We start from the raw sequence: 16,262 nt of genomic DNA on the forward strand, positions 1-16,262 counted from the left end.
CATTTGTCAACCTATGTGGAAGTGTCTGTGATATCATACTCTTCTATTTTTTTTCAGCAAAAACAATTCAGACTAAGTTTGATGCTACAACACTTCATGAAAATAGACAACTTGCAGCAGAGACACAAATGTTTGATGATGGATCAGGAAGAGCTGAGGTAATATTAGTCTGGGATTAAAGCTTACTTAGAAAAACATTATACCAGTGTAAGGCTGTTCCATTAAGGTGAATGTTGAAGGGTAGGGAGGGAAGTTTTTAAAACTTATTTTTAAATGACATCTTACCAGATGGTCTTAAACAATGAGCAAACCAATACCATAAGGCTATAAAAGGCTCCTGCAAAATGAGAAACAATTCGTTGTAGAAAACAAACAGCCTGATTTATACTACAACAAAACACAATATTACAGCAGACAGAAGTTAATGACGTCTACCGTACTTAAAAAGAGGTTCCTGATCTGGAACAATCACATAATGTGGCGGAATTTAGCATGTTTGTTAGAATTGTGTCGCGCCTATCTTGTGACACTCAGTGTAGCAACAACACAAATGTATGATAAACTTATATTTTGATGCATTGTAGGTTTGGAGAGTAGAAAACTTTGATTTGGTTCCACAAGAAAAGCATCACATGGGAAAATTCTTTGGAGGAGATTGTTATGTTATCCAATACTCATATCCTCATCCAGATAACAAAAATCATGTTATCTATTATTGGCAGGTAAGGCCCTCCATACTTATATCCTCATCCAGACAACAAAAATCATGTCATCTATTATTGGCAGTCTAGGGTCTCCATACTCATATTCAAATACAGACAACAAAAAATAAGTCTTTATTGGGAGCTTTTAAAGTCCCTCCATACATATTTCTAAATCCAGACAACACAAATCATGTCATCAATGATTGGCAGGTGAGGCCCTCCATACCATAGATATAGAAATACAGATGACAAAAGTCATGTCATCTTTTATTTGCAGGTGTGGCCCTCCATAAAGATTATTATGTTATGTGAAATTCATCAATTTAGCAGGCATGATCCAATTTGTTACTTAAGCATGTAAATCATGTAATCTGAAAAAATCTGTGGTTGGCATTTACTGTTCATATTACTAATTGCTTAGAAGATGGAAAGTACAAAGTAAAAAAGTAAAACGATATAACATATAATCTTTTGAAGAAAAATGTATTGAACACCAGAAAATGGATTCAATTTAGAAGTGTAAGCTATGTAACAGATTTGAAAAAAAAAAGGATTTGAATAAATTGTCTTAAGGTCCACAGATTTTAAAATAATAAATGAAACATTAAGAAAAAGATCAAGAGATTTGTTTTTCACCTTGTAAAGTCAGCTATTTATTGATTGTGTATAACTGTGTATTTTAGGGAGCAAAATCGACAACAGATGAGAGAGGTACATCAGCACTGAAAGCCGTAGAATTAGATGATGCTTTAGGTGGAGCAGCTGTTCAAGTATGTACATGTATCACTTTTTACTAAAGTATAAAGTTCAAGAGTACATTGAAAACTTCATGTATCACACACAACTAAAGTAGAAAGTTTAGGATTACAGTGAAAACTTCATTCTGTATTTTTTTTCCACTTGGCTTTTTAATACTTTTAATTTTTGTATTCAGAAATGTTCATGCACAGAGCAATATTTGTTATTTTTTGTTATTTTTCATAGCACAGAAAAAAGGCTACAATTCCACATTATAAACATAAAAAATATCTTACAATAACAATTCCTAGTCCATGCTTTCTCATGTTTCTGCCCACCAAAGATATTTTTGAATAGAATAGCTATGAAATGATGACAAAAATATGTAACTAAAACAAGTATATTATTTTATTGTATAGCAATATAATATTCCCCACAGAAAGTAACCAAAAGTTAGCGTGCAATAAATTTTAATATTGCACTAGTGCAATAAATCTTCAAAATTCATGACGTCATCAACGACAAAATCTTAGTTTAAACAAATTTTTACTTTCAAATATTATATTGCTATACAATAAAAGGGTTATTGCATGAATATTGGGAATATTTTTGTGTGCTAGGAAAAATAACCCTATATTATTATGATTTTACTGTTATTTTATTATTTACTTTTGATTCCAGGTACGAGTTGTACAAGGGAAAGAACCAGTACATTTTATGGCTATATTTGACGGTAAAATGATAATCTTTGAGGTAAGGCATTTGTAAATGATAGTTAAATATCAATTCTTTTGCCCTCTTTTATCAAGAATCATTCATTGCATCAAAGTTCTCAAAAAAGTAAAATGATAAAATACCATGCTGTAAGAATAAGAAATATTAATCATACTTACTATTCAAAGATATATTCCAAAAATCAAAGGCCATAGAAGAAAAAAATTGCATGTGTCAAATTTTGCTTGTTTGTGTTGACTATTTTGCCCTGAAATTTGCAAATATGTAATGCCTTTTTAAGAACATTGTAAAAGGCAAACAAATAAAGAACTTTTAAACCAAAACCTCCTAAATTTTATGTTATTAGAGCCCTTAGGTGGATATCTATGAAATGCAGGATTGTCAAAAAAATGTGATCAGGCCATGGAATTTATGAAAAGAACAATCAAAGATCCAATTGCCCCTTCTAAGGCTCAAACTGTGAACAATCCCGAGGCAAATTAAACTCAATATATGGTATTTGAAACAATTCTGAGAAAAACATTTTTAAACAATTAAAATTTATCATTTTGGAAAGTTTTAATTGGAAATTTGCAAATCAAAATTGGTTCAAAAAGTTGATAAATTCAGAAATTCTAGGGGATTGTGAAATAGGTCTTATTTGGATCCTTTTTACTAAACCTTCATCAATGCATGGCAAATTGCTAATATATATAAGAAAATACCTTTATTATTATTTCCATTTCAGGGAGGAAAAGCTGGTTGGGAAAATGGAGAAAAGAGCACGAATGGTCCTGGTGACACATACATGTTACAGGTCCGAGGTACAAATCCCCTGAATACAAAGGCAGTACAAGTGGACTTAGATGCAGAATCACTAAACTCTAATGATGTCTTTGTAATATTCTCTAAGAAAGCTATTTATATCTGGTCAGGAAAGGTAAGTTTACTATCGGGATTTTTTTTTACCCTGTCTGTCATAGTAGAAAGGCATATGATTTCTAGTCTGTTCATTCTACTGTTTGTATTTCTTTCAAATATCAAGTTAAAGTTAAGCCTTGAAACTTAGTCCATGTGTTCTTTAAAAACCAAAAGTTGAATACATAAACGTTGACAATCCCTTTTTATGATCAAACAATCAATACAATTGTTACTTTAAATATTTTATATAATATTGTAAAGAATTACATTGTAATTGTTCTGCCCTTCAAGGCACATACATGTATCTGCTAATGATGATATCAACTATTTAGATTTTATGCCAAAATAGAAATGGACCTCATACTAAAAAACTTGTTATAAATGTTCCAATTCACTTACCACTTTGCAGATAATAATTACTGTAAAGAGCAAGTATTTTAAATGGGAAACATTGAAATGAGCTGTTGGATAGAAATAAACCAAAGGCAAATGAATTACAATTCATCTGTATATCAATTTTGGGTTGGAAAAAATCTCTATGGAAAGTCTGTAACTGTTAAAAAAATTTAGTTGTTTTAAGAACCCTACAAAACAGACCTTTATAATTATTAAAAAGCAAAATCCAAAATCTATCACAGTCTTGTAAATTAACATGTAATCTGATAAAACTCAAATTAATAAGTTCTGAATCTTATTTGTCATTATTTTGTAGGGTAGTACAGGAGATGAGAGAGAAATGGCCAAGAGAATAGCAAGTGCTTCTCCCAGGTAAGTAAAAGCTTCTTACTCTAGTACTCCTTGTGATAATTAAACAACCTAGGTCAATAGAGAATCTAACAGTGGGGTGTATGTGTCCTAATTAAAATGGCCATTTCATGATGAACGAAAAATAACAAAATAGTTAACATCTTTATACCCCCGCTTTAAAAAAGGGGGGGTATACTGTTTTACCTCTGTCTGTCAGTCCGTCTGTCCGTCAGTCAGTCCGTCAGTCAGTCCGTCAGTCAGTCCGTCCCATGAAACTTTCGTCACATTTTTCTCAGGAACTACACATCCACCCTTTCTGTAATTTGGTATAAACATTTATATATGTCAGCCACACCGTGTTATGCGTTTTCAGATTCATCACTTGACAACTTCCTGTTTACCGAACACTTGTCTGATTTTACACATGATAGCCAAGTTGAAAATTTTCGTCACATTTTTCTCAGGAACTACAATACAAGGATTTCTGAAATTTGGTTTCAGGATTTATATAAGTCAGCTATACCGTGTGATGCGTTTTCAGATTCATCACTCGACAACTTCCTGTTTACCGAACACTTGTATGAGTTTACACATGATAGCCAAGTTGAAAATTTTCGTCACATTTTTCTCAGGAACTACAATACAAGGATTTCTGAAATTTGGTTTCAGGATTTATATAAGTCAGCTATACCGTGTGATGCGTTTTCAGATTCATCACTCGACTACTTCCTGTTTACCGAACACTTGTATGATTTTACACATGATAACCAAGTTAAAAATTTTCGTCACATTTTTCTCAGGAACTACAATACAAGGATTTCTGAAATTTGGTTTCAGGATTTATATAAGTCAGCTATACCGTGTGATGCGTTTTCAGATTCATCACTAGACAACTTCCTGTTTACCGAACACTTGCATATTTTTACACTATTAATATTATCCACTTGCGGCGGGGGTATCATCAGTGAGCAGTAGCTCGCAGTTTCACTTGTTATTTTTTTTTTACCTATTTGGATGAAAACACAATGGATAATTGAGATTTAAAGAGCAAAGAATGTTAAAAAATTGCAAAACACATGAAAAATTGCATTAACCATCTGCTAAAACAAATTTCAAAATGTGTTCTCAGTATACTCAGATTTATGCTTGTTCTGCCACTGAATATCTGGGATTATTTATTTTTGTGGATTACAGAAAACACACATGTATGTTGGTATTTAACTTCAAGGTTTTGGCAAAGTCTGCATACAAGCCAATAGGAAATTTGTGTGGTTGAAAATTTAAATTTGTGGTTCAAGTTCATCCACAAAATCCACGAATATTGAGATCTAATGAATATTCATGAATCTACAGAAGTCAATACTAAGTAAAAATGTATCTTCACATGCTTGTTACAGTTTTAGTTTTAGTTTTAGTTAAAAGCAAATGCTGTTACATACAATAAACTTATAAGGATAAGACAACATTTATGAATGGAGGGTAAAACTTGCTTTGGTTCATAAAAATGTGATTAATTATTCAGAAATCCCACAATGGTATTTGAAGGTCAAGAGAAAGAGGACTTCTGGACATGTTTAGGAGGAAAGAAACCATACTCTAGTGATAAAAAATTACAGGTATAACAAGGGAGCCTATAACAACCTATGTATTTTTTTCATCTCTGAATGATTTACTATAATCACATCATACAATGTTTATTGTTTGGGAATGGGACTGTTGCATGCCAAAATATTTGTCACTTCCAGCATATCCTCATTTATCAGTAGCAGTTCACATTTTCCAGTCTTCAGAACCTGTCTAGTTTAAATGTCTTTTTTTCCCTGTACATTGTATATGCATCTATTATGATTCAATAAAATTTTGTCACCATTTTGTTAACAGTACTTTTGTACACTATTACAGACACCACTTATTTTATATCCACCATAACAACTTGTTTCTTTAATGTCTAAACTTTTAAAAATGGACAAAATCTTTCAGGAATTTAGGATAAAAAATATTCAAAATGCAAGTTTTTTTTCTTTAAGCCTGTCCTTAGAAATTTTAAGAAGTGATAAAATCATTACAAACGTTTCTAAATTTAAAGTATCGGCTATCAAAACATTACCTCATCTGATTCCTATGGTATTTTATCTTCGAACCAGTCTTTCTATAAATAGTTTTCAGGTAAAATTATTTCAATGACTAAATTTATTATGTTGTCTGTTTCAGGAACCTGATAGTGGACATCCTGCTAGATTGTTTCAATTGTCAAATGCAGCAGGTAAATTTACCTGCGATGAAATACCAGATTTTGCACAGGTAAGAAATGTCACTTTTAAGTGTAATCTTCTTTAGAATAAGAATAAGAATAACAAATTTATTAGACTAAAATCCAAACAATAGGATTGTTACTTAAATACAAAACAAAAACAAACAAACAAACAGACAGACAGTCATATTAATTACAAAATGATAGACATTAAACACTACAAACATGTAGCATTGAAAGAAAAAAAAATATAGATTATTAATATTAACTATAATACTATTTTTGACAGCATGCCTCCTCTTTAAAATTATCAATTCAAATATTATGCTTATATAAACATTATAAGTTGAGCCATCAATTACACAGTTCATATATTGACATTATAATTGTTTCTCCCATTATACAATTCACTTATGTAGTTAACAATGATAAGTAAAACATGTAAAATATCACATTCTTCGCAGGAAAAAAGTAAAATCAAATTTGTTTTCTTCACTCATTGAATTAAAACTCGGGACAATACTAGAAGTTCATTAAACATTTTGATCCTAGTTTATTTAAATTCTGCACATGTTATGATAAAACGATATTCATCTTCCACCTCTTTATGGCATAAAGGACATATTCTATTTTCTAAAGCTATTGTGTTGTATCAACCGTGTTCAGCAGCCAGCATACTATTACTTATTCTTATTTTGGCATAATTTTTTGTAACATTTTTATCTAAATTCAATAAAAGGTACTTTTCTAGTTCATACTTTTCTGTGTCTATATGACAACATCAGTTCATAAATGTATAGTAGATTATTACACCCCCACTTTAAAAAAAAAAGGGAGGGTAAACTGTTTTATCTTTTTGTCTGCCCATTTGTTCCTTTGAATAATTTTCATTGCATCTTTCATAGAAACTATATCATAAGGATTTCTGAAATCTAGTTTCAATGCTTATATAAGTCAGCTGAACCGTGTGATGCATTTTCAGATTCACCACTCTTTCCAAATGCATATTTGGGCAGGGTATCATCAGTGAGCAGTAGCTCACAGTTTCACATGTTTTGTTTTCTCATGAGGCCATTTAAATATGAATCATCATCCTTGTCTGCCAATTAAAATGAAATTGTCTCTTATTTATTGTATTGATATTTTACCCAATGTTAGTAACCCCCTGCTCTAAAAGGAGGGGTATAATTGTTTATAGCTAGCGAAACCTCTCACTTGTATGACAATTGCATAAAATTCTATTATATTGACAATGATGTGTTAATATGATTTGATATATATTGTTGTATTTACAGCCTGATTTAGTAGAAGATGATGTGATGATATTAGACGTATGGGATAGTGTTTATATCTGGATCGGCAGTGTGTGATATGATTTAATGTATTTTGTTGTATTTGCAGCCTGATTTAGTAGAAGATGATGTGATGATATTAGATGTGTGGGATAGTGTTTATATCTGGATCGGCAGTGGTGCTAATCAACAAGAGAAGAAAGAGGCAGCAAGACTAGCACAGGTATGAACATCAACATTTAATCTTCCCACGATGCAGACAGTAATTTTTGGTGCATTTTATTGCTTGCTGTTCGGTGTGAGCCAAAGGTCCGTGTTGAAGGCTGTACCCTGACCTATAATGGTTTACTTTTAAAAATTATGACTTGGATGGAGAGTTGTCTCATTGGCACTCATACCACATCTTCTTATATCTAGTTCTAGTTTACTCAGAAATTATTGCAGGTGGATATATTTAGGTGTATCAAAATTAAAATAAGAAATTGTGGTATGATTGCCATTGAGACAAGTTTAACTATCCACCTAAGTTCAAATGAAGTGGATGTAATCAATTATAGGCAACGGTATGTCCTTCAATAATGAGTAAAAACCCATACCTTATAGCAGGTTAAAAAGCCAGTTACATCAAAAATATGAAACAAATCAGTTGAGATAACACAACTTAACAAAACAAATTATGAAAAAACAAATATGATAAACATGATCCAACCCCAATCACTGAACTTTAGGCTCCCAACTTGGGACAGGCACATAAAGAATGTGGCAGGGTGAAATAGAATTGCTTTAAATTGACAGTTTTAAATTTCACATAACTCAGTGAAAAGCAATTAAAACAGAAAATTTCTGAAGTTGTAAGCAGTTTTCTTTTACCAATCCCAAAGTAAAGAGATCCACACATGACTGGTGTATTAAAATTATAAAATTTCGCTAATACAAAGAAGTGGAATCTACCATTTAAATCTGGTACTTTTTTCAGGAATACATAGACACAGATCCAGCAGGCAGGGACCCAGACACACCTATGTACATGGTTAAACAAGGATTGGAACCTCCCACTTTTACTGGATTCTTTGGCATGTGGGATAGAGATATGTGGAGCGTAAGTAATTTAACAAAAAAATATATTATTATTTTCAAGAATTACAACAAATACAACACATCAAACATACATGAATTAAAGTTAAGCAATACATTTGAATATCTATTTATTTATAACAATAAACATTGTTGTAAATTCATTTTTATATATGTATGAAAAGAGAATATGATTATGGAAAGGACAGATAATTTGAGTTAAATGTGTATGTACCACATAAGAAGCATTAGTAGTAAGGAAAAGATTTGCTGGAATTATTTTCATGGCATCAAAATTATTAAATATTTCAATTAGAAAAAAAATTCTGATTATGTAATTATTCTTCACATGAGTTGATGTTATTATTGTGAAACTCACATTTTTTGCTTTATAAAATTAATAATATTGTAGTAAGGCCAACATTTGTTGATCCAATCAATTCAAAATGGTGATTCCCTCCTTAGTTACGCCTGGTCAACTGTGGATTTGACGGCAACTTTTAGCCAATGAGAAAAATGTTACATAAAAATTGCATAAGAATTCCTCAATTTACAGTATCATAAAAATCTGGCACTGTAAATTCAGAAATGTTGCTTCTATTTATCATTGCAACACTGGAAACAAGATATGAGCTGTTTTACTATTCTAGAAATTGCTCAGTGCAATGCTATCAAGTTTAGAAACATGACAACAAGCCTTCCAGTATCATATTTTGCAGCTAAATACTATAAAAAAAGTCAGTTTGATGTTAATTATTACTTATAAGTCAGACATATCAGGATATATAGATATATAATAAGCATTCTCCTTTAGAAGAGGGGAGAAAGATACCAGAGGGACATTCAAACTCATAAGTTGAAAATAAACTGACAACACATAAAAGATATGTCCACATGAGCTTGCTGGGAGAGCCCTAGTAATGACTAAGCTAGAATAAGAAATCTTAAAATTATTTAAATTTATTTCTTTTTCAGAAAGGACAATCATACCAAGAATTAATGCAACATTTAGGAGATGGAAATGAGGCCTTGACTTTAGTTAAAGCAGTAAGTAATCCATACCCTATAAAAAATATCAGACCGAGCCTCTCTTTGGTGTAAAAAAGAAGATGTGGTATTATTGCCAATGAGACAGCTCTTCACAAGAGACCAAATGGCACAGAAATTAACAACTATAGCTCACTGTATGGCCTTCAACATTGAGCAAAGATCATACCGCATAGTCAGCTATAAAAGGCCCTGAAATGACAATGTAAAACAATTCAAAGAAGAAAACCAATAACCTAATTTATATACAAAAAAATGAAAAATCAAAAAACAAATATGTATCACATCAACAAATATGTATCACATCAACAAATGACAACCACTGAATACAGGCTCCTGACTTGGGACATGCCTGATATAAGAACCTTTAAGAGAAAAGGGGCATAAATGTGTTGTACTTACTACTGTTAGAATATCAGTACTAATACAATGGTCTGGATGATGGGGATATACAGAATAGAGAATAATTGGGGGTGGGGGTTCAATAAAGGATATAGAAAAAACGACACAAGTAAAGAATAGAGAATAATTGGGGGTGGGGGTTCAATAAAGGATACAGAAAAAACCAACTAAAGAATAGAGAATAATTGGGGGTGGGGTTCAATAAAGGATATAGAAAAAAACTTCACCAAGTAACGAATAGAGAATAATTGGGGTGGGGGTTTATTAAAGGATATAGAAAAAACGACACAAGTAAAGAATAGAGAATAATTGGGGGTGGGGGTTCAATAAAGGATATAGAAAAAACGACACAAGTAAAGAATAGAGAATAATTGGGGGTGGGGGTTCAATAAAGGATACAGAAAAAACCAACTAAAGAATAGAGAATAATTGGGGGTGGGGTTGAATAAAGGATATAGAAAAAAAAACAACACCAAGTAAAGAATAGAGAATAAGCAAAAATAAAAATAAAGAAAATTTGCCCAAAATTTAACAAATACACAAATGAAAACCTTTATGGTATACTGATGTGATATATAGTAAAGTTTACCTTTTTTCAGTCTGATGTCAATGGAGATTTTAGTTATGATTCTGTACCTAAATACCCCCTAGAACAATTAGCTGTGTCAGCAGAAGAACTTCCAAGTGGTGTGGACCCCTCATGTAAAGAGGTAGGTGTTTATAAATAGATTGGATTCTAATGTTATAGTTTTCATATGGCCTTATTCATAATTTCAAATTCCATTCTACTGTGAATTCATTAATATTCGTTGGATACCAATTTTCATGACTTTTTTTTAGATACAAGGAAACCATGAATTTAAATGTTACAATGTGATGTATGATTATATGCAGACTTTTTGAAAACAGCAAAATCAATTATCTACAAAAATGCAAATTTTCGTTACTCCACTAAAATTGGTACCCACAAAAATAAATGAATCCACAGTTATTGATAACATTCTGTAAACTCAATACTGTGGATTCATTTATTTTAGTGGATATCAATTTTCATGGATTTCTAAAAACTTGCCGATTCGTGGATATTTGATTTCGTGGTTTTGCCAATCTCTGTATACACAGCCTCTTAAAAATATGTTATTCGTTGAACGTTTGAATTTGTGGTTTACCTGTACCCACGAAACCCACGAATATTAGTATCCAACGAATAATAATGAATCCACAGTATCTCTTGTGTCACTCTACACTAAACATTAAAAACCTGATTGATTTTATTTATTGTTGGTGTCTTATGCCACTTTCAGCACATTGTGATGTGGTAGTCAGTTTTTATAGGGGAAGGAAAAGGCAGATCTTCAACAGGAATACTGACAATCATAGTCAGATTAGAGTGGATCACATCTGCCACATGCAAGATTAACTCATAACCTTAGTGTTGATAAGCTAGTGATGCATTAGATGACTCTCTCACCAAAGCCCTATTAAAGCCTGATTTGTATGAATTAGGGATGTCAACGAGTACTTGAGTATCGCTGGGTAGTACTGAGTATCGATTACCAAAGTGGTACTCGACTAATCGGTTTCCTATTAGAATGGTGTTGTTTTCTTACATTTAAACAAATTTAATTGAGTGCGCCTCCTGGGATTTTATATAGTAGTCTAAAATAATAAAATTTAAAAAACACAATTCGAAATGTTTGCTTTTAACAGTTATTTAAAAAAAATCCAAACAGAGGTATAATTATGTAGGATATATGGCACGAGCATTTTCCCTAAGGCTGACCATGCTGACACTTTTAGCTAATCTTGGTCAATTCCCCACCTCTGTACCGTCAGCGCATATCTTGGTCAATTCCCCACCTCTGTACCGTCAGCGCATATCTTGGTCAATTCCCCACCTCTGTACCGTCAGCGCATATCATGGTCAATTCCCCACCTCTGTACCGTCAACGCATATCTTGGTCAACTCCCCACCTCTGTACCGTCAGCGCATATCTTGGTCAATTCCCCACCTCTGTACCGTCAGCGCATATCTTGGTCAATTCCCCACCTCTGTACCGTCAGCGCATATCTTGGTCAATCCCCACCTCTGTACCGTCAGCGCATATCTTGGTCAATTCCCCACCTCTGTACCGTCAGCGCATATCTTGGTCAATTCCCCACCTCTGTACCGTCAGCCCATATCTTGGTCAATTCCCCACCTCTGTACCGTCAGCCCATATCTTGGTCAATTCCCCACCTCTGTACCGTCAGCGCATATCTTGGTCAATTCCCCACCTCTGTACCGTCAGCGCATATCTTGGTCAATTCCCCACCTCTGTACCGTCAGCCCATATCTTGGTCAATTCCCCACCTCTGTACCATCAGCGCATATCTTGGTCAATTCCCCACCTCTTTACCGTCAGCGCATATCTTGGTCAATTCCCCACCTCTGTACCGTCAGCGCATATGTTTATTACAGTATAACTATTAGTTACCTATTCAACTGAGAAATCGCTACGTCCCAGAAAGAGTTGACAAGATAATTCAAATTAAATAAAAACAATTTTGTTGCACCATGTGTCGACCCTCTGCAAATGATTGATGACATCTAATTATAAATCCTTTGTTAATCATTAAATGTGTTTTTTACGCTTCCCAAATACTGTTATTTGAGTAACATTTTTTCTATAGATATTTTAAAATTACTAGTAATTGGTCCAAATAGTCAATGAGCTATCTCTTATGGTATGATATTCCTGGGACTATTATCTAGTCCTTGGTAATAATGTTGATCATAAGACAACGACACACAGTACATAAATAGTATAATTTTGTGTTTCTATTATGTTTTACTGAGTGAGTACCCGAGTATCGCTCGGTAAATCTTACGAGTAATCTATTAGCAATTATTCACCGAGTTGACATCCCTAGTATGAATACATAGAAATAAAAAGAAAGAAGCAATATAACAAAAAAGCAACCGAAAAAAACCAGAACAAAATTCACAGGTCAATTTTGCTAAAGGTGTAAAATGCATTCAAGTTATTTCTGTATAAACATATATACTAAAGTACTAGGAAAATGTAGACTTCAGAAATATTAAAGCCAATTTGTTTTATTTATTATTTGTTTATTTCAGATCCACTTGAGTCCAGAAGACTTTGATAGACTTTTTAAAATGAAATACCAAGATTTTGTTACAAAACCACAGTGGAAGCAACAAGAATTAAAGAAGAAATTTGGAATCTTTTAAATTATCATGCTCACTCTAATTTTCCAGGAACTGCTTGGGATTATGGGATATCATTTAACTGACTGTAATCCAGATTGTAATCATGTTTTTCATTGGTCATGTGACAAATTCAACCAATCATGTTTTCAAATTTGTTCATTACCCATAATTCAGTATCTGGATAGCAATAATGTGAAATCACTTAGTACTTATGAAGTAGTTTTTCTGTATTTGAATGCAGATCTTATTTTTCTGCAACTTTTTATTTGTTTCTAATGGTTCATATAAATACCTAACTTTAGTTAAAATAACAGCCACATTAAATTATTTCGTTTGAAACTATATAAATGCATGGCATACACAATTGCTTTTTACTTGTATGCAAGGTAGAATTCAAAGTGCTTTAGTGATGATTTGTTGATAAAGGTGTCCATATTTTTTGACATTCCAATTTTTGATCTGTATTTTCCTATTATATTCAAGTTTTATTATATACCTTAATTTATGAAGAAGTACTAATAATTAGATATATGCGGTTTTTAAGGGAAAAAGGACTTTTTGTCTGCTTAATACATATCTAAATTTATGTTTCAAATTTGTGATGTTTTTTGTTACTTTTCTATAAGTAAGTCTTTTTATGAATTGTTATTTCTGTTGAGTGTTATATATATACAACATATATGCAAATATTTAAAACAAAATATCATTTTATTCTATATATTTAAGTTTTTCTAAGAATGTTGTTTTTATATATTTTTTGCTAAAATAATAAAATGGAGAAAAATATAATTCAATTGCCGTGCAGACTTTTCAAGATTTTAGCAATATCGTATTGAAGATAAATTGAGTTTTGTTTGCAATTAAATATTTAAAGATGTGTTGAGCAATATATCAAAAGAAATAACGCCTCCAATTTCAATAAAATTACATTTTAAGATAAAATCTCTAAATTTGATTTCATAACTGGTATATCTACACCACTGACTTTTTCTGTCTAAACTAAGTAAGGAATTTATTTATGATTGACATATTTCATAAGCCCCATGCTTGCTAGTAATTGATGAAAATTAGCAATTATAACTTTGAAAATCATGCATTTATAAAACATCAAGTTTTAACAGGGTATTTTGCTATTATTGGTATTAAATTGAATCATTTAGCCCTTTACAAGAAAATTGATCTATATCCCAACTTTCTCTTCCGCCACCCATTGTACTTGTAATCAGTACTGATAAAAAACAAACCAGATATTTTGCTATAATTGGTATAAATCTTTTAAGTGCTTTGCAAGAAAGTAGATCTTTATCCCAACTTTCTACTTCAGAGCAATGGTACTTTGAATCAATATTTGGATGCTGTGTGGTCAATGCCCTCTATCCTTGACCGATGTATAAACTGACAGCTATAGTTATTTGGAATCTCAAACATTTCTACAGATAAAAGACATTACGTTTTTTTCATTACAATCATATCATTATGTGCAATAACAGTTATTACATTCCAATAGTCAAAATCAAACATGTTGTGTTTTGCATGCGTTTAAAGTGTATGTACACATGTTTAAGTGTATGAAGTGTATGTACACAATTTTAATTACATAAATTATGTATATCAATGCTGGAGTTGGGTTCTTGATTGTAGATATTTTTTTAAGAAAAGAAGAAATTGAAAAGTGATGATTTTTTTAGTCTAGATATTTTGTATGAGAAGAAAAATTGACAATGGATTGATATACTGTTGACCAACAGATTTTCACATCTTTTGCAAAAAATAAATATTCACAAATATGTAAAACTAGGACTTTCTCTCTTATGAATATATATCGACAAAGTTAGATAATCTTGAATGTATTAAAAGGGTAAAGAATCCCCTGCAGTAAGTTGGTTTACAGATAATGGTTATTGAAGCATTAAATGATAAATGTTATTATGATATGTAAAAAGGTATTTTGTAGAAAGAGTGTTTGATGCTAGCAAGGTGTCTTTCCAAATTGCTAAGGCTTTCATCTGCATTCACAAAAATAGTGTGCTAGTATGGCCTATTTCAGTTATTATGTTGTGAAGGTTACATATGAATCCTATTTTTCTTGTGCTTTGCTTAATCTGTTATGTAAATAGAATTTTCTACAAGAAAAGAACAAAGTTTAAGTGGAGTACTTTTGCACATGTATTTTATGGGCTCTTTGTTTTAAAAAATGTTATTTTAACAAGTGCATGCTGTTAAACAGTGCTTGGTTATATTAACAGAACATTCCAGATATACACACTTATGATATATACATATTCAATTAACACTTTCAACATTAAGGTTATCTTTAAAAAAAGCAGATCTGAAACACATATCTTCTAAAAAGAAATATTACTGAATCATGTGGGGAGCACCAATAAGCAGTATGTTCATCCAATTAAAAATCTAAACAAATTACATGATAAATTCATTTAGGTGAAATGAAAATGTTATTATGTACACAAGTTATGTAGAAACTACTTAAAAGATTAGAAAATGTTTATCCAAACAGCATCTTGTGGTGAAAATTCAGTTTCTTTTTTTACTTGCATAATGAGTTATCTCCCTTTGAACAAGAAGCTTCTAATACCTTGATCTATAGACACTTTGTTTTACACAAGCCGCATTTTGAACACTTATTCTGCATATTTTCTCAATAGCAGCAGCCAACTTATTCTATAAGCATAATTAATACAGTAAATGAGGGTTTTTTACTCAAAAAAACTCCCAGTCTGGTTCTTGATGAGACATTTTCTTAGAAACAAGAGGCCTACATGGGCTGTAAACATATTAACACTTTTTGTTACCTATTTTTTGCAGGGTTGTATGTTACTGTTATATGTTTGAACTTATTTACATCTACTTTGTTTTTTTAGTAGTATTACAAATCTATATAAATAAAATGTTATATATACAGAGATAAAAATGTTGTTTTGATATTTGCACCTCAAAGTCTTTTGGCCCTGGTAAACATTTGCGGAACCTTGCTATTCACTCATATTGTGAACCTCTTGGACACAAATAAACCTCTAACCAATTGGATTTTTTTCAAAATCTAAGTAAAAAATCTAACCCTAGAAAGTTGAATATTGAGCCAGTGATCATAGACTTGTTTGTGTTTATTCCTGTATATATCTGTGGAATTGTTACAA

At 31.7% G+C, this 16,262-nt stretch overlaps 1 protein-coding gene across 5 annotated transcripts in view; it reads left to right on the forward strand.

The window, feature by feature from the left end:
- Nucleotides 1–16,036, forward strand: part of LOC143059104 (advillin-like) — a 60,186-nt gene extending 44,150 nt beyond the window's left edge. For 4 of the 5 annotated variants that reach the window (XM_076232593.1, XM_076232597.1, XM_076232595.1 and 1 more), the window contains 13 exons: nucleotides 58–158; nucleotides 585–722; nucleotides 1,388–1,474; nucleotides 2,124–2,195; nucleotides 2,905–3,096; nucleotides 3,790–3,845; nucleotides 5,347–5,440; nucleotides 6,036–6,125; nucleotides 7,477–7,590; nucleotides 8,344–8,466; nucleotides 9,417–9,488; nucleotides 10,490–10,600; nucleotides 13,012–16,036. In XM_076232593.1, the coding sequence (XP_076088708.1) occupies nucleotides 58–158; nucleotides 585–722; nucleotides 1,388–1,474; nucleotides 2,124–2,195; nucleotides 2,905–3,096; nucleotides 3,790–3,845; nucleotides 5,347–5,440; nucleotides 6,036–6,125; nucleotides 7,477–7,590; nucleotides 8,344–8,466; nucleotides 9,417–9,488; nucleotides 10,490–10,600; nucleotides 13,012–13,125 (1,364 nt within the window). In that variant the 3' untranslated portion in view covers nucleotides 13,126–16,036. The other variant, XM_076232598.1, reaches the window with a different exon arrangement.
- The last annotated feature ends 226 nt before the right edge of the window (nucleotides 16,037–16,262 follow it).

This window comes from Mytilus galloprovincialis, chromosome 14 (assembly GCF_965363235.1).
Source record: "Mytilus galloprovincialis chromosome 14, xbMytGall1.hap1.1, whole genome shotgun sequence".
NCBI lineage: Eukaryota > Metazoa > Mollusca > Bivalvia > Mytilida > Mytilidae > Mytilus > Mytilus galloprovincialis.